The sequence below is a fragment of the Phaethon aethereus genome (assembly GCF_964289735.1).
Source record: "Phaethon aethereus genome assembly, chromosome: 2".
In the NCBI taxonomy this organism is placed as follows: domain Eukaryota; kingdom Metazoa; phylum Chordata; class Aves; order Phaethontiformes; family Phaethontidae; genus Phaethon; species Phaethon aethereus.
This window is the reverse complement of record NC_138582.1, coordinates 149,906,417-149,926,745: the sequence shown is the minus strand read 5'-3', so window position 1 is coordinate 149,926,745 and position 20,329 is coordinate 149,906,417. Positions and strand designations below refer to the sequence as shown.

The window sequence follows — 20,329 nt, the reverse complement described above, 5'->3', positions numbered from 1 at the left end:
AGAACTCATTCTCTTAGTAACACGTGAAGAACACAGCTGGCATATAAAGTGTTAAAGGGATGGAAACCCACCTAAATCATTTTGTGACTTGTATTTTGATAACATACTTCCTCTGAACTCCCATTGATCACAATTCTGAAATTAATCACACTGTCAAAATTCTCAGAATAATGTTGTGCACAGCAGAATCCTTCAAATATAACAAGAATTTCCATGTCATAAATAACAAGAGTCCTCTTCTGTTCACTGATCAATGAAATTAATTAGATGGTTCATGTATTAAAATTTAAATACTACCTCTTCTGGATCACATTGGAAACTGTTACTTAAAGAACCTTTTCTCCCATATAGATCAAACCAAATTAAACTAGAAAACAGTAAGATACTAAGTTGTGCTATTCAGTGGAAGGAGTGGAAGGCAACAGTAAGCAGCTGAGGGAAACACCAAATAAGACCTAAATATAGGCTGTGGATTTTCATTGGATAAATGGCAGAGTAGCTTTATTCAAGCACTTAACAGAGCAGGAATATTTTTAGCTGCTTAAATGAGATAGTATAAATGTACAGAAAACAAGCCTAAGCAAATTATTTAAAAGCTGAAAGATGCTTCACGTTTGTGCCTTGATTTATCGATTCAGCCACATATAGATTGAGTGCTTGGTCCATTTCACTGTAATTTCAAACAACAAAACATAGTTTTCAATAAACTGAGTGAGAAGTTATTTATATAAAATGAATGGCAATGTGCAATTGCATTAGTCTAAGTTTCCACTGTGGTTTCATATGACCTCTCCACAACAGCTGTCTCTTCTTACATTTCATTGAGAAGAACAATTGACGTCCAAAATTGTTTATAATTATTAATCATAAAATGGCACCTCTGGTATTTTTATATATATACACACACACACACACACACACGTGTATAACTTCCCCTACTATTATAATGTGAAATGTGTGGTGACATTTATTGGTTTATAGAAAAGAGATGATTTTGTAAGGAAATAAAAATAAGGTTATTTGCACTCTTTTGTTCTCCACGCTTTCAATTGTTTTCCTGTTGTTATGAGTGTTAGAATTAAAACCAGTTTAAAATATTTCACTGTATTTTTATTTAATGACTGCTACCCAACAAAATTTTCACTAGAATGTCTTCCATTATAGGAATTTTTTTTTCACTTGTATGATTTTGAAAGCTAAGAAAAAAATGGGTCTTATAGTTTTATTATGAAAATCTGAAAAGAATCCACATGTTTTTCTGACAGAAAATACCATTGTTCTTCAGTATAGTCTCAAGGGTTTGGTTTGTTTTTTTGGGTTTTTTTTGATATGTTGTGGGATTTTTTGGTGTCCTCACTCTCTTTAGAAAGCAAGACCCTGATTCTTCTAAGAAAATCCTCATATTTTGACCACACCCAGTTATTCCTGATCCACATTAGAGCCCAGCATTACAGCTAAAGGTTAAATAATTCTCCTTTTTTGTTAATTCCATAAGATCCATGCTTATAATAAAGGTAATTTTAAAACTGAAAAAACCTGAAACTCTTATAGCTAAAGAAAAATTAATATCATAGATATATTAAGGACGTCAACTATCCTGATACATGGGAGGCAAGAAATGCAATTTTTAGTGTTCATTTCCTTCATTTAGTGCTCCTGCTGAAGACAAAACCAAACATGCTCTGCAGACCACACAGTTACACCCACATATTCCAGAGACTTATGCAGTCTTTTTAATTCCTGGTTTTAGTAATACTAAAAGTATCATCTCTCATTACTTCACTAATTCAAACAGAAAATCACATTAGCATAGTTTCTTCTGTTAGAAAGCCTTCAGTCTTAAGAGTAGTACTAAAATTCCTTATATGAGCTCCCTGCTATTTTAATTTTGCAGATGTGGCCTGGCAAAACTCGCAGAAACAAGTTACAAAAGAATGAGGCAAGGTGGGAAGTGATAAGGGTAGCTGACAACCTGAGGTGTGTGACCAAACATAAAGGCCTGTCAAAAGAATTTGAGTCTAAAAACCTAGGTAAGAAACTCCTACGAAAGGGCTATGGGGTTTCCATGAGCCTGCAGGCAATTAATCTCTGAGCTGCAATGACCCTCCCACGGGCAAGCAACAAAAAGTTATCAGGTTATGGAAAGATTTATCTCCATGGTAAGCAACATAGCGGGAAGAAGCTGAAGTCTCTCAAAGCTCCCATTACATCGACACTATTACTCTCTGCTGCAAATGATAACTGCTCTTACCACCATGTAGGATGCCAGTGCATGGAATGATAAGACAATTTTACATAAATCTTTCATTTAATTAATCATTACATATGCAATGGGGTCAACCTACAAACAAATACACATGCAGATTATGCATTTCATAAATACAGGTACTAAAAAATACCTAGTCTGACCCTTGCATTAAGTGAATTGAAATCAGATACTTCCATCTGAAATCAAGGAAAATAAATTACAGCAAATACAGAAACACAACTGTTTTGTTTTTTTCCAGAAGCTACCATGGATTCAAAGCTGAAGTTGAAAAGATTTCTGGAAGCATAAAAATTAAACTCTTCATGCTAAGACCCTTTATTATTATTACATCAAAGTAATTTTAAGCACACTACAGCTTGACACTACAAGCCTGACAAAGATCAAAGACTACCAGAAACCAGACATCTCCAAGACACTAAAAAAGAACTGTGAATTAAAAATAAAAGTTGCATTAAAGGTGGATAAAACTGGAAACAAATTAATCTTCTACAATGAGCACTAGTGCAACATCGGTGCTTTCTGAAATTTTGCCAGTATAACATCTGTTCAGTTCAGTCTGTGTTTGACAAAAGGAAGATAATTTTCTGAGTGGAAGACCAAGGGGCCTTGGGGTGTAAAAAGAGATGAGAAAGGAAACAGGAAAAAAGAAAGATCTTCCACCTTTTCTGAGGTTAAATGGAACTCCTAGAAATGTTCAGTGTGTTTTTTTAAAGTGGAATTGCTGATCAGGAAAATTAGATATTGCCTTGGGATTTCAGGTCTGATCAATGCTATATGCTTTCTAAAAGATATCAGCAGGCACCAGGTTACACATTGCATTATTTATTTATCTTTAAAAAAAAAGTTAATTAAATTTCTGAATTTACCTATTTAGAAGAAGAGATACAAAAAACTAGTAAAAATGCTCAAAGCTCAGGGCTACACCTCTCTCATTTAGACAAAGCCCTTTTGTCTTCATAAAAATGTCTCTGTTTCACAGCGGCTATATGTCTGTTGTTTCAATAAAAATCATTAAACAGCAGATCTATGATCCTTAAAAGAACTCTGCCCTGAGAAACACTTTCATCGCAACTTTCACTATTGAGTGGCTTCTCTGAAAAGTGTTAGAAAAGAACAAAAGAAGTCTGACCTGCAAAGATCCCAGAGATGCTTCAAATCCTCATATGCTAAAAAGCAGCAATATAACCACCAGTGACTCTGTGAGATTATGAGCCCACAAATCAATAAAGTAAATCACTCACAGAGATCTCTGATTTGGTGAATTAGTTCAGTGCAGTAACACTAGAGAACTGTCCAGTGTGAAGGAGACTGAAAATGCATTTTTCATCTATGTCACATTGGGCAATACGGTGTCAGGCTGGGACAGAAAATAGGATAGTGGTATTAGACCTGAGAGGCACAGCTTGTGATTCCAGGTGTAACGTTACAGGATATTGTTGCGTGGCTTCGATGATTTGGTATGCATTGTGCTGTCTAAATCTGTCAGCCTGCTCAGTTTTCTCACCAGGCACTGCCCTGACTGACAGAGACATGCCCTTAGTCACACTAATCCTTCACTACTAGTCATCCTCATCTCCTAAGGGAGAAAAGGGTCAAGTTCAAAAAGAATTTAAACAAAAAAATGCTTAATAATTCACATAAGAACAATTTCTCTTATAAAAGTTTCTACAAACATGATTATTTTAAATTGTAATTCTTTTGATGAACCTCTTGTCTTCACGAACAAGATTCCAAAATACAAGGGTGATTCTTTAACCCTTCTTCAAAATTTTTTTTTTCTTTCAAAGCATGTCCAAATGTATTATCCCAGCTCACCAATGCTTTGGAATGAATAATTACATCTGTTTACAGTATAAGAATACAATGAATTGTATGCTTCCAATAATTTACAGTTACAAAGATTAAAATAACTTCCTAATGTACTCATCTGAGAAAATAAAATGCACTGACTGGTATCTGCCCTTATCTACAGTTGTGCATATTTGTTTGTCCCTTCTATGTAAACTATTTTTGAGAAACAATGCTTCCACTGAAAACTGACTTATTTCAATTTAATCCCCATCTCAGTCTCAATTTATTTGGAGATATGCTTATGTCAATAGGGTAAAAATCTGTGAGAGACTGAGTCGTTAAAACATTTGTCTTAAAGATTGTTTATCCAAGATGAGGACGGCTACATGGCCACAGAGATCGCCGGTTGATGAAAAACACCCTGCCAAGATAACGGCTACAAGACATGAGAGTCGTGTGAGGAGCGGGGCTGGAGCCACCCACCATGAAGTGTGTGTGCATATGCAGGAATGCGAAGATATGCTAAATTGCAGGCCTTGAATGAGAGTAAAAGGGACTGCCAAGACAAGCCCGTGTGCGTGCCGGCCGCCTCCCAGCGCGATCACCCACCACTGAAAACATCGAGAGATTTGGACCCCGGGACGCCGCGGATCCATGGTGGTGACTATCCTTGCAACTCTATCCTGAATGCTTGCTTGATTTCTGTCTTTTTATCCCATTCTGTCCTATCGCTACTAATTCTTTACTTTTGATAATAAAAGCTGTCTTGGGTATACGGCATTTGATCTCGTTTGTGTCTTAGTCTCGCTCTCGGGATCATATCGAAACCTCCTCCGACATTGGATCGGGACAAAATCAGACCTACAACAACCCTGTTTGAGACAACGTCTAAAAAGCTGGAAAGTGCTGTTTCAGATTCTGCGTTCAATTCAGGAAATATAAATATAAAATTATCTTGCTCTGGGAGGTAAAGCTGCCATAAAAGTTAATCTTCCTTTCTTTCTTGACAAGTCATAATATATTTCACAGTATCCCCACTGATTTCCTTTAAAGTTCCTGGGACTAAGGTATTATTCTTTTACTCTCACTCATTCATCAGATCAGGTATTTCATTGACTCAAATACAACTTTTAATAACAGTTCACAGGTCAACAATGGGAGTAAGGAGTTTAAAACTGTGTCCCTTTTAAGAGCTATAGATACTAATTAAATACAGGCCATTGCCCCTGTATTGCTATGTGGAACCAAATTCTCCTGAATGTGTATGTTGCTGAATTTAATAAAGGAAAACTATTTGAAATAAACAAAATACTAGGATTCAAAGAAATAAAAGACAAATGTAAGCTACCGAACATATAGCTAGATATGTTCATATATCTATTTCACGCATATACAAATACTAGAAAACTTTATACTTCTGCAGCATATTTAAAGAATTTCTCTGAAACGTTTATTGTATCTTAAGAGGGCAAGTGAAAAATTTACACATTTTCTACATTGTTTGGAGCATGCTTTGAAGTTCAGCAGACTCTTAAGTAAAACGTTCAAGCAAATCTTTGAAAACTTAAAATTTATTCCTCTAGCTGCATGGAGGTCAGATAATCTGCTTTCTGGCTATCTCAACCCAATGAAATCTATAACCTCTATAACATTAATGTGAGGAGTTGATTGTTTTTCAGTGCAGCCTGTGAGAAGAAACAATGTAGAAATACACAGTCTATTTTAAGCTGTGAAGTAGAATAAGTTGTCTCCTCAGACTTTATTCTTGAATGACTTCTCATAGAAGTAGGGTCAATGATACTGGTATGTGAAAATTTCATTTTAAACTATTCAATCTGAGGAATGCAAATCTCCAGAAAGTATCAGCTGGCATCTGCAGCATCTCCGCTGCAGGTTTTCCTGTTGACAGCTTGGGACAGTAGGCTGCTCCACTAAAAATAACCAGGGAATTACAAAACCCACCATGAGTCATCTATACCTGAGCTGTGGCACCTGCTAAGCTACACACTTCTATAGTACTAACCTTCTCCTCTCCTCTCTGCCTGAGGCTGGCGAAAAACAGTAACAATACCAAGGGAACAACTCTGACGGCTTCCAGCTTTTGTTGAGAAACCACAGCAACCAGGTGACAGCGTCTGTGCTGCACCAGCCCTGGGCAGCTGGAGGATGCTGGCTGCTGGCTCCAGCTGCCAGTTGCCCCGGCCAGGTTAGTCTGTCACCGGCGCAGCGTCAGCAGGGCCCTGCTTCGCTTGCCATGAGCTGGCCAGGATTTCATGTCCTCCTGAATATCATTATGTCTTTGCTCATTTTGTAACTGCATGGAATTAATTTAATGCCTGAGTAAGGTCCACTGGAACTTCCTAATGAGATCCTGTGTATATTGGCCTTGTCACAGTCAGCAGAGGTAGTTACTAATGGCAGGTTTCCCTTTCCTTATACAGCTGCGTAACTCTTTTGAGAGGCTTGTTTCAAATCCTTGACAGAGGCCCCTCCTAACTGTATTAAATCCTAAATTATCTTTTTTCATTACAATGTCTGTATACAGGGCAATTAACATTGATCCCACAAAAATTATCTTCAAACATGGTTTTATTCTTTGATTGTTGTTCCTTTCCCACCGTGATACCTAAGACTTGCTTTTCTATGACAAACAACTTAAGCAGCAGTAGGATACCTATGTTCAGAACAGCAGAACAATTAAAGGTATCATTCCTTTCACTTAAGAATGTTTGCTTGCCTCTTTAGAAGCATGTTCAAAAATAACACTCTTTCTTCTGACTCATAAAATAAACCAATACTGAGTGCTGATGAGGCACCCCAACATCACCGCTAAAACAGGGATAGTGAATATGCTGCACTTTAGCTTCAGATTATCTCCTACAATGGATTGTGTTCTCTTACAACAGCTAGTTTTGACTAGTTATATTCAGATCTGTTCTGGTAATATTCTGTTTGCCTGGTGAGCTTTTGCACTGCTATTAAACACCTTGTGGACAAAATAATTAAGAATTTTAACTATTGGACTGAACTCTCCAGAGACAATATCCCAACAGAGAACAAATGTCTCTTTTTGACTCATTTTAGGTGGTGTGGTTTGTTTGATTTTCTTTTATTTAACTTCTTTTGTCTCCTGCTTAATAGAAGTACTTGCATGTGTATTATTAATTTCACTGCATGTAATAAAATGAGATATAAATATTTTTCTAAGTGAACTGTCCATGCTGCAACACACTTAATGTGATAATTACTGTATGCAATCAACAGTGATAATTTAAGTGCAAACTACTCACACATTACTTAATGCAGCTGCTATTTATTTTCCACCAAAGTTAAGTTTGCAAGTTAGTTTACAATTAAAATTAAGCAACCCTAAAATGCTCATAATTACAATATTTGGGTGCTGAAATATACATCTTTGAGTAACGTGATTAGAACATAATTTGAACTTGAGTTAGAATAAATGTTTATTTTTGCACCTTATTCATTGTAACTAACAGGATCTGTTTTTGTTTTAATTTTTAATACATTATCAAAGAAAAGTTATATTTAAACAACATTTTTTTAAAATCTACTTGCCTCCTTTATGGATTTGAGCTTTTCTAGGAAAAACAGACGTATAAATACATCTCTACGGCTACTTGATGAGTGGCCTGTCGTCATTTGTAGGTGTTTGGATTAATCCACAAAAAAATCTCCTAATGGCTGAAATATAAAAACAACAACAAATTGTTGTTTTTATATTTCAGACAGACTCAGCCTAGGTTGTGTCTTTAGAAGTTAAAAACTATTGAAGTGTTTCATCTTCCAGGCTTTTGAATTATCCTTACCATATCCAGAACATTTGAGAAACAATTTTTAGCAATTTATTTTCAAGGACAAAATATGATTTATCATTAAAAGTTAAGGCAGTCAACATGCGCATTGGAAATAAAACAGAAATTTTAATGCAGTTCACTGAAAGATTTTTCTATCTCAAAATTTTATTAAAGATATTGAAGAACGAGAAGTTAACGTTTAGACATGTGGCAAATAAATCGCACCACTATTTGTACTTGTATAGCCAGAACTCCCTGCACAGGTCCAGAAAGCACAGACACACAAACTCTCATTTACAAAGGTTTCTACTACATCTAGAAGTGGTATATTTGGTCATTGTGTTGGAACACCATTAAAATGCCCAATGGCAATAAAATGCACACCATGCACAGGAAAATGAAATATATGCTTTTGGTACACTCATCATTAATTTATACATTTTGGTCAGAATCATATTATGATTTTAAACCTGCTTTTACAAGCAGTTAATCCTTTTTCTTTTTCAATGAACAACAAATAGAACAGCCAATTTTCAAGGAATGCATCACTTGTAACTGAATAACTAAATAGTTTTTTCTTTTTTTTATTAATAATTTTTGGTCATCCAACATTTAGGGAAGATAATCCCATTTCTACATAAAATTGATTATATATTCTGTACCTGTTGACATAAAAAGATAAATAATTTGATACAATCAAATTTTTGCATCACTTTTTGCAGGTGGTTAATTCATTTTTTGGTGGATGTCATCCCACTGGAACAATAGGGTTATTACACTGATAGCTACCAATAGAGATGGCAGCAAAATATGAAATAGCTCTCACATGGAGAATATCAAAGAGAAAGGTACTGTATGTGAAGATGGAAAATGGAAAGAGGTTTTAAAAAGATTTTCTGTGGCTTTTCAAAGAAACTGCTTTTGGAAGAGAAACGGTAAAAGCATTTTTAAGAGATTATAATAATAAAACCCAGCAGTGAACTAGGAGGTACGTGGGAGGTCTTCCAGTCTACAAGCCGAACAACAGAATGACAGAGTGCTGAAGCACTCTGCTGGAGCACATATCCAGATATCCGATATTCAAAAGAAAAAGTTGGGGTTTTTTTGTTACCTGAATCAAAACCTGAATATGTCCCATGGCTTTTGATGACTTGAAGTACCAGAAGCTTATCTCACAAGTCTCACTTGATTCTTTCCATCTGGAACTCTTTACATGGGCTTTTTCATTTTTTAGGCCTACTGCAGTGGCCTCAAGATACAGGAATTGTCCTGAAATTAAAAGATGTATTACTGAAAAATTGTTTTGGACTTTCTAATTAGATCCCAAAACCCAGCAAACTAAATGCAGAGACATATGAAGTATACTTCCCATATAGGTCCTACACTAGTGAACCTGGGTTTAGAGTAAAAAATGAGCAGATTACATTCCTTGTGTATATGTTATATGAGGAATAAACTGGGAGCAGCTTAAGATTTGGATGGGCCTGTGTAAAAGAGTAAGAATACTTCCATGTTTCCCGGATACCCTGATTACATGTCCTTGCCCAACAGCATTAGTTGCTATTTTGACAGTACATCATACAATAGCCACATCGTGATAAATTTCAGGTTTTCTGACTGTAACTTTAAAAATAGCAAGTCACACTATACAAAAGCTTGTGAAACAGGTAAAAAACCTTCATACATTTATAAATTATTAGGTATCCCTAATGATTCATATTACCTTTGGCCATCTGTACTCTTTAATGTATGAATATTAACTCACGTTTAAATTATTTAGTCAGAGGAAACTGCAAAAACAGATGCCTACAGTTAATATTTTCCAACTCCTTGAGTTTTCAATTTTTATTTTAATCAGAAGTATAATAAATTCTGCAAGTTTTCAATTTTTTTTCTTTTGTACCAAATATGTAGCTCACATAAACATAAACGTAGTATAAATAACACACTGTTAAATTATAATTGCACATCTACTAAATTTCGTATATGAATTAGAGAAAAAAATTTGACTTCATTAGAGATGGAGTAAAAAGGGTTCATTCTAACTTTGACACTTCTCTGGTTAATTTACAACCATGGATCTTTTCCATAGTATTATGAGATGAGAGATTTGCTTTTTCCCTGAGGTAAAGCATATATTTAACAAGTGTAATGACATATTTATGATAAAATGTTTTTAAAAATATATAACTGGAAAATACAAATGAACTTATTTTTTCTACATCTGCTATTTTGTGTGTTAAAGCCATGTTCATAAGCGCTACGAGATATCAAAAGCATGTCATATCATGACATAGTGGCTAGACTGGCTTGAGTGCTGGGCATGTTGATGTTTGTTAACGCTTGTTTAATATTAGGCAAATGACTTCTGTTTGGAGGAAACCAAACCAAGGAGACCCAACCAAAAAAACTTTCACAGTCTTCTTTGGAAGGAAACTTGCCTAACTGAGATGACAGACAAGGGACCCTCTAAAAAGTCCCTTGATCTGAATGCCTGGGACCAGCACTGTGGGACAGTGGACTGATCACAGCTAGTCAACCTTGGGTAGGAGAAAATAGGACAGATCACTTAATTCCAACCGGAATTATGTAATTCCAGTAACAAGCAGATTTTCATCATTTTAATGTTGAAAACAGAGGTGCTAATAGCAGAGTTGGAATTAAGCAACTGCTAGATGTAAGCTCAAGAGCTGTGGTTTTGGAAATAAGTGCTGAAATTTGTCTTTCTACAAGGACCGATGACTGAATACTGCAGTATTCTCTACCACATGACAAAGTTTTAACAGCTGAGCTGAATTTTGTTTTGGTTCCCTCATGATGAACACAATTATTAAGTGCTATCAGTTCTGTCAATACAGCCAGACACCTTTAAAAATTTGATCACGTTAAAATCGTGAAAAGTGAAATTAATTCTAAATATATTAATTTGAGAACACAATTGCAAGACTATAGAGCAGCTCTTCAGTAAGAAATGGAGACTTTAACCTGTTTGATAACTCACAATAAAAACACTTAACTTTCAGATTATAGGGTAAATTTCCAGGCTTGAGAATCAGATCAGCAGTAATTTCATTCATATATGGAGCTGATTCAACATATGTACCATGGAGATATATAAATCTGTGTTCTAACAGAACTCGTTATTTTAAAAGCCAAATGAAAGACAGGGACACATTGGAGGGCAGTTCTCTTGTACTTCATCTTACTTTGAGATCAGTGAAATGCAGGCAGGCTGGACTGCCTCAAAATTTAAAAACCAATGAACACATATCTTTGTGATTACTAGTGCCTGTTTCACCCTCAGTCACCTTGGCAAGCTTTCACTAACCCCTGAGTTTCTACATATCTTCAAGTAAACTTCAGGTTTTTGGGGTTTTGCCCTTCAGCAGTTTATGTAAACATTCAACAACTACTAAATACAAGTCCCATGCCTTTGTGCAACTCTTCTGTGGAATATTTCATTTTAAGCTCAATTCTGAGATCAGCTTCGGTAACATCTTTTCCTGAGCTATGGGACCTTCAAAGGCAGATAACGAAGCATGGAGCTTGTAGCAAGAAGAAGAACATATAACTGGGTGTTTTGACCAAAATAAACTAGGAGCTGCACTGCCACTAGCAAAGGAGTTTATTTATTTAAATTTATTTATTTAAAATTACCTAAATTTAAACTATTAATAGTCACTATGGGTAACTGTAAGCTTCCTGGAAAAAAGCTCAAGCTCTCAAGGAGCGGGACCTGGTGGATCTAATTCACCCTAGCAAGCTGCAGCCAGACCAAATGCCTCTCTCCTGACAAGTAACAAATTATCTTGCTTGACTCATACAGCATTACTTAAAGAAGAAAAAAACAGAAAATATTTTTTTCCTAACTTAAAGTAATTTTATGACAGCAATTAATATTTTGATTCTGTTACACATTTAGTTCATTAAAAATGACACCCTGATTTGACATGTTAGAACCACCCTGCTGCCTGTGAAGGGAGATATATGAGAAGCTCCATGAAGACAATCACATCTTGTTTGTGAACTGACAACATACCAGTTCTATTTCCAAGTGTGTGGTCGCAGGGAGGTCTAAGACTTTGAGGCGAGCTGACCCCTAGCACCCAGTTAAAATTGTCCGCCAGGGAATTTTGCCAGCCACATCTGCCGTTCTCAAAGGTGCAGGAAGTTCCACATTCACTCTCATCTGTATTATCCCCGCAGTTGTCTTCAAAATCACAGCTTTGTTCTGGTCTGTAACACTTGCCATTCTGACATTGCCAATAGCCATGTGAGCAGGAGCCTGAAAAGAGAAGAAAGGGGGTGTCCTGGTGAATTGCACTGCCATGCATCCCAGCAAGGTTACAGGAAGGTTACATCTCATACAGTTTGATATTTAGGAGAAGGAGGGTGGTCCAGAGCAGTTTTATTAAAAGCCTTTGGTTCCCCTGAAGTGCCAATCGATTATCAGTATATTTCTTTTGTATTTTTGTCAAGAGATTGCCTAAATAAATGACTATTTCCCTTGTTAAAGCCTTTGAGGGCAAGTTCCAGCCAGGCATTCCTTCACTAACAAAGCTTTCTAGTCTGACTTAATTGCTGACATTCTCCTTTCATGTGGTGTAGGATTAAACCATTCCATTTTAGCTGCAAAGTTGAGCTTAGTTTAGCAGCATCAATTTGGAAGAAAAAGCTTTTCTATTTTAACTGCAGAGATTGGCCTTTTAATGGTTTTCTTTTTTCTTTTTTTTTTTTTTCCCCCCCAGACAAGTTCAGTGGGTTGATGCTGTCCTTTTTGTGCAGTATTCCTGGCATTATTGAGGGAGAATTCTGCTATTGTACAGTCTTATTTCACAGGATCCATTTCCAAATTTCATGTTTTCATTTCAGATTCCAGTTTCTGCAGGGCTCTGGATAAGAAGCAGCCCCTTCAGGATATTCTCTAATCAGGAAGGGAGACACAAAATTCTGAAAGGGACCCTCCCTATTTCCTTTGTCCATTCTGCTCTGCCAGAAATAAATGCACAAGCGTATTTTTTTTAACAATAGGAGTATAACTATATTAGCTCATCAGACATATAATTAAAATACGCACATGTATGAAACCTGTACAAGTATAGGAAGAATCTGAGTTAACTGACACTGAAAATCACACGGTGCTAAAAACATGTTTCCATTACCACTATCTTAATTTAAAGGAGGACCTGATGGAGCTAAATGAAATTCACATAAGGCTAGATTTTATTCAGAGTCAGAATAACTGATTTATTAACAAAAAGAAAATAAGAGATGGGGTATTCAGTTGGTGTGCTTGAAACATCCCCCCCTAGGACTTTGTTTATGGCAGACTCTATTATTATAAATGCCCCAAACTAAGTGAAAAAGCATTGCCACACCTCTTTGCTGTAGGCTTTGGGTAAAGTGAAAATAAGCCTCGAATGACTAGATGTTAACTAAAGAAGACAAGCCTTAACTCCTCTTTTTTAAGTAAAAAATCCTCCTAACACATACTTATTAAAAATAAATAAATAAAAATAAATATTTGAATACCATAGAAATATTTAGCAAGTTTTCCAGGGAAATTACTTCTAATTTCTGATTTCTTAGAAACGAGGAAGGAGGAAAAATTCCTGAACAGAAAGAAGCAAGCCAGAATAAAATCTGATAATGACTTAGAAAGTCAAGAACAACAGGCAAAGGTCTTCAGAGCTGGAGACAAGGAAAATGTGTAAGCTCTGACTAGAAGAAAAAGACTTGTTTTTGTCTCTGAAAATGGTCCTGGCCAAAAGAATGGAGTAATTGTTTTGATATATCAGTCAGTGTCTAGTTATTGCAACCTGCAAGACAGTTGGAGTCCATCAGAAACTTGTCCTCTCTATCCATCTGCTTCAGAATTTCAGTCATTTGTGTTGTTTCCCAAAGGGCAACAGAGATTTGTTACAGAACTGCTGCCTAATTTAAATGGCATCTATTTTTAGGAGCTCGGTATTATAACCCTACATTCCTTTCATATGATTGCGCTAAGAATTTAAGCAAAAAATGATTTTGTCAGCAAACTAGGATATTAAATGTCAGGATGCAGTCCATGCTTGGAAATACTTTTCCTTGCTGTACACCATGATCAATAATTGCAATAACTATTGCATTTTGAAGTCTCATTTTTAGATTGCTTCCAATTTCAGGTCAAAAAAAAGTGGAGTGGAAAAGTAGAAGTCTTTGTTTTCTGAGGAAAAAGCAAAAAAATCCATCTTGAATCGTGGCATGAATGAACCTTTTCAAGCATGTATAATGAATGTTATTACACTGTCTAACTGAGTCTGTAACGTGACTTGTTTCTGGAAGTACTTCCATAGTATGTTTTCTCTTCAAATGACGTATTTCTAAGGCTTTATAACTGTAAAAAAAAATAATAAAAAATACCGAAACAATATAAGAAAAGGTTTTTTTTGTTTTTTTTAAACTCTCTTACTTTCCTCCCTTCTTTTTCTCAATCCTAACAATCCAAACACTCTGTGTTTATAGATGCTTGTGAGTATAACAGGGATATTTAATAGAGAGGAACTTCTACTTAGCAAGGTTCAATAACTTTTTCCTCTAAGCAGTGTTTCTTAAAGATTATTATCAAAGAGACGTTTTGCCCTATTTGGTAACTGCATCAACACACTAGGCTGCAGCAGACCCAAAGGAGCTGTTAGTGTCTTTCAGATTAATAATCTCTGAATTAAGGATTTACACAATAGAGGAAAACAGCTACACCAGTCAATAATCCCCTTGTTTTATATAACCTGAGCAAAATCAACAGATGGAACATTTATGTTTTAAAATCTGTAATTAGGACAAGTATTAATCACCTTTATTTTATAAAGGTGTTTCTCTTAAATTTATTTTGAAAAAAAATGTACCTGCAAACATCAAGAGTCTGTCTTGACTTACTAGCCAAAAAAAAAATCTTACTAGCAGAACTGAAATATGGTTTGTCTTCCACATTATTGAACTTTGAATAGTAATAAAGATAATATGGTACATAGGTTGCAGCATTGAGGCAGAATAGCAGTAAATTAGAGAAAAGACATTCATATTAAGAAACAGCATGTTTCCCTTAAGACACAGTCTATTATTCACATAAACTTCAAACTCTGGCAAGAATGGCTGTGTTCTTAAAGAAGTAATTCCAGAGGGGAAAAAATTATTCTTTAATCTTTGAAAACATAGCTTGTGTCACAACAGGACATTTCTATGAGATAGTTAATTTTTATATCACTCTATAACATAGTAATAACTTTATTGCTTGTTTAACTCCTCTCTGAAAATAACCCAAAATAAAATTTTAAAACCTCTAAAATAAATTAACTCCATTAATGTATGATAAGATGATGCACAAGCATCCTTTTGTTTATTCTTTTCTTTAGCAGATGGAGATATTTGAGAAGGACTTGATTTTTTCCACTATCACTTAACAGATGTATCTTCAGATGAAGTTCCTACATAGCTGTTCAGAAAGACCTTATACATAAAGCTAATTATTTTACCACCCAAATTCTTTATCAGTTGTTTGTTTCCTCCACAATATTTAGTCTGCCTTTTATTTCAGGATGAGAATCCCTCATCCTTCCCTTTATGAAGGTAATATTTTTTTTAGTTTTTTTTTTTTAACCACCTATTGCTTTACCTTTAAAATCCATTACAACTTCTCAGAAGGTGTTTGGACTCATATCTGAGTATGTAATCATGTCATTTTAACTCAATATTGATGAAAACAAATTGTGTCATATTTACTTGGATTGGCCATGAAAGATTCCTCAAGGAATTGTCTGATTGGTTTAGATTGGATATTAGGAAAAATTTCTTCACTGAGAAGGTGGTCAAGCATTGGAACAGGCTGCCCAGGGAGGTGGTGGAGTCACCATCTCCGCAGGTGTTCAAAAAACGTGTGGATGTGGCGCTTCAGGACATGGTTTAGGGAACATAGTGGCGCTGGATTAATGGTTGGACTTGATGATCTTGAAGGTCCTTTCCTTGGTGGAAGGTGATTCTCTGATTACACACTTGCACTGAGTGACCAAATGGAGCTCAATTAATGTAATTTATCAGAGATAAGCTTAAGAAATAGCTTGATCATGTTCCGTAATTACCTGTAAGAAGACAAATACTGATAACAGAAAGCTCTAATCTACAAGGAAAATAAACACCATTACATGCTGGAAAATTAGTGAAGTTCAAATTAAAATAAAATAATTAAGTAATTAACCATTGAACAGTTAACCAACGACTTTGATAAATTCTCCATTAAGGGCTTTAAATAGGGACTGATTTTTTTCCCAAGAGATATGCTTTAGAGTAATTTAAATTATTTGATAAATCAAGGAAAACTCTAGATGAAAAGCTGGTTAGTGTTATACAGGAGGTTAAATTACACATTAATAGTAGTGCCTTTTGGTTTTAAAAATCAGTGTGCGGTTGCAGACCTTAATTTGCTTATATAATTATGAGAATTTCTAACAGATTAACTAAGTGTTTATCTATGCCTATAGTAGCTACAAAATAGAGATGGAAATCTCAGATTTCTCCATTAGATTCCAATCTTCTTGAAGCTGGTCCTTTAAATACCTTTGCTTATTGGAAATAAATTAAGTATGATAATTAAACTCATAAAGATAAATAAGATCAGAACTTCTAGAAAATCACAAAAATATGACTGCATATGGCATTACACTAGTTTTGACTCTAGTCATAAGCATTTAACACTTAATTCTTGTAATTTAAACTTGTTTAATTTTCAGTTCTTATTTTATACCAACATCGCTTTAAAATCACCAGCAAACTCATTCATGTTTTAGAAGGAAACCAATTCGTGATAAGGATATTCCAAAAGTTGTTAAACTTGTGCTTCTTAACCTTATTATGTTTCATGGTATCATCATCATCATCTATGTTTTCCAAACCTAAATCAAATAAAATGAATGAGATAGTTTACAATTCTCATAAGTATCAGAATAACACATCAATAGGCTTGAAAAGCTAGATCTGCTTCAAAATATTTTCAAAAGATTTTATTTACATTCACATAACTAGAAGTATACCTGTTCCTAAATCAAAGGTAGAGTTCCTGTAGAGCCATAATCTGGTATAGAGGCCAGAGTAATTAATCAGTAGGCTAACAGTTTGACATCCCAGGGATAGGTGCTCTCTAGATGATAATTTAGATCTCTGAGTTTTTCCCTGCAACAGTTACTCCATTATCATTCTTGCTCTGAGTTGACATTACTGTATGACTGAATTGTATCTGTCCTTAAAAAAAAAAATTGTTAGCAAAAGCATATTTCTTCTAATATCTTACTAGTATAACCCAAGGACACAGAGTAAAGTGCTTTCATCACAGTTGATGATGCATAGTAATAATGACTTGTCAGCACAGGAATGTGAAAAATGCATCTCATTTCAAAAGATGCATGATCTCTTATCTTGTCCAGCTCCACATACAAACATAAGAGAATTCCTTTCCAGTAATCAGATCCAGTAATATTCATCCTCAGAACCATTAAGAATCAAAAACATAAACAGCAAGGTAGTGTATCACTGTTCAACATTATTGTCTCTACCCATGACAGAGCACTGAAGCATCTTCTTTGTTCTGTTTGCTGGTACTTTATTATTTCTCGTTAGAAAAAGATGGTTACTTATCAGTCACTCAATACACTTTAAGACATACCCAATCTGTGACACATTCAGCATGCCTTAACAATGTGCTTTGCTATATTTAAGGTTAACAGAAATTCTGAAGGATAAGGGGAGCTGAAGGCAAGATGGGCACTCAGTGCCTCTTCATACTGAGTTTATTGAATATACTATAGGCAGGGCAGGAGAACTCCAAAAACAGTATTATAAAGAATAAATGTTTCAGTCTCACGTACTTAGGTGCACGTGAATGTGCATTCACTCAAAAGAAATAAAAAAGCAGGTTTTGACTAGAGAAGGTCTTACTAGGTCTATTTAACTCCTCCACTATTACAGTACTGGTATACTAATACTATCAGTAATAGAAATAGTGCATACTTTCCCATGTTGCTTGATCAATTGTACACCGATTTAGTCTATAAAACATGCAAGCAGGTCAGCTTAAAAGGAAATTTTCAGTTAATCTCTTCAGATGGGCAATCCCCACAGTGAATAAGAAGAGACCTAGGCCTGGATGCGTTGACCGATACTCCGTCCATTGCAATAGCATTAAGACTGTTTTGTTCCTTGACAAAAAAAGATGTTATAATAAACATGTTATAAAGATTATTCCAGTGCTAATCAGATGGTTTAAGTCTCCAACATGAAGAAAGGGACAGACAAGGAGAACTGCTGTAACAGGACACATGAATAATGGAAACAGGGATTTATCAATTCTTATATACAATCTTCCCTTTCCATAGCGAAGTTGAAATTTAGAACTTGCATTTTTGAGGGTGAACAAAGAAATATTAAGACAAAAAGGTATCCACACCTGTTTTTTAGGCAAAGTTTTTTCAGAACAATAGTACTCATCATATGCATCTACGACAGTGAGAAAGATTAATTCCCTCACCTGAGTTTACTCTTAGTAAATAAAATAAAATGAAATTAAATGAAATTTTAGTTTGCCATTTTCTGACTCAAACAAATTAAACCTAAATATTTGTTGCCTGAATTCATTAGCAAAGACACAGAAAGAATAAATGTTCCTCAATAAAATACACAAGCCTAAAAATATGCCAAACATTTAAAAATTTTTTTTTCTTTCATTTGTGACTTTTAGTAGTAGTATGCATTTTTAGGTCAAAAGGTTTAAACTCAGTCTTGCAACTCCACCTTTTCCAACATAGAAGGCAGCCATACAACCCCTGTGCCATGTGAGAATATCTTGATGCAGCAGATCTGGAAGGAAGGTAGTCAAGCTGCCTTCTGAAGATCTCCAGGCTTGACTCTAAGTTGTAGCGTGCCTTTTAGAAGTACAATTCAACAGCTCACTTAAAACGCATTGTACAACTGTACACTGACACCTTGCCTGAGCAGCTAAACGATATAGTGTTTTTATCAAATCCTGGACTGATGTGTAACTGATGTCAACTCTATCTTAGAGCCCAAAGTGGTTCAGTTGTGACCTCCAATTTAATGGTCCAATTGCTATCTGATTGTTTGAAGGGTGGAAGAAGGTATGGCATTTGCATTTCCCGGTGCCTAGTGCAGACTCTGGTCCGTGGTTTCACTGCCTGTGTTTCTGATGGCAGAAAAATCCGCACATTGAATCTAGAAGATGGCTTGAAGTAAAGCAGAAACCCATAAATCAGAACAGTTTGAGCATGAGAAATGGGGTGCACAAACTCTGAATAGCTGAGGTACGTCAGAAGGGAATTCTATAAGGATACCAAAGGAAATCTGGGTAGACAGTGAACTAGAAGTATTTGATGATGTTGCAACTCAGGTTGAAGGAGGAGAGATCTTCACTGGCTGCAGTGGAATATGTTCCACATTCTCCACCACACTCCAAGTTCTTGCCCAACGCATATAGTGGAAGATGGCATTGCAGTGCAGTGATAAATCCCCTTTGTACAATCTGCCGGAGCTGCTGGACTGTGCTCCGTAAATGTGACAGCTGGAAAATGCTTCCCTCAAAGCCTGACCAAACAGCTCTCATTTAGTCAGAGCCTTGATGCTGAGACCAGAGGGCAGGGCACTCTCCTGGTCAGATCTAACCTAGGTGAGAGAAGGCAGTAGACATGGAGGCACAGAACTTCAGAAATGCTGGTTCCACAGATGGAAGTATAAACCAAAATAATTTTAGAAACCCCTTCTCTGGAAAAAGAGAGGCATGAAAAAAGACATGGCTTAAGCAGTAAAAGTAGAAAATAGTCACTGTGTGATTGCATTATAAGTCCACAAGACCTCAGATGCCTCTTCCAGGAAGTGGCGTCTTCTTTGACAAGTTAGACAGGATGAGGTGGTCCAGGAATGGCTTTAAATTGGCATGACTGTTCACTATTCAAAGGGGAAGATAACAAATTATATTATATCTGTTATCAGCTGGAGATCTCTACTATTTAAGAATGTCAATCTATTCCTTTAAATCAGTATTAATATTCAACAATACAGATGTAAATTACAAAGGAAACTGCTCTGGAATATTCTCAGTTATGTTCAGATGGGATGAAAGTGTGAAAGAGCTGCAAGAAACATAATTTGCACAGAATTTCTCTAAACAATTACAGCATTTAACACAGCTATGTTTAAACTCTTTAGCAATATTTGAGTAAGAGTCAGGTGTAGGAGAAACTAAAAAAGTCCAAAACTGATTAAACTGAATCTCATGACCCCTATGAATCCTTCCTCTCTCATTGCTCAGAAGGAATAAGTTTCAGGATTACTGTATTTTCCATATGATATTACAAAACTTTCCATGTATATTAGATAGAATACTACAGTGAGCTGAAGAGGACATGATGATTAAAAG

General features: G+C 35.6%; 1 protein-coding gene across 1 annotated transcript in view; it reads right to left on the bottom strand.

The window, feature by feature from the left end:
• Nucleotides 1–20,329, bottom strand: part of MALRD1 (MAM and LDL receptor class A domain containing 1) — a 298,997-nt gene that overhangs the window by 126,178 nt on the left and 152,490 nt on the right. Inside the window, exons 28-29 of the mRNA XM_081996518.1 lie at nt 11,915–12,160; nt 8,987–9,144 (exon numbers count right to left, since the gene is read on the bottom strand). Of these exons, the coding sequence (XP_081852644.1) occupies nt 8,987–9,144; nt 11,915–12,160 (404 nt within the window). The remainder of the gene's footprint in view (nt 1–8,986; nt 9,145–11,914; nt 12,161–20,329) is intronic.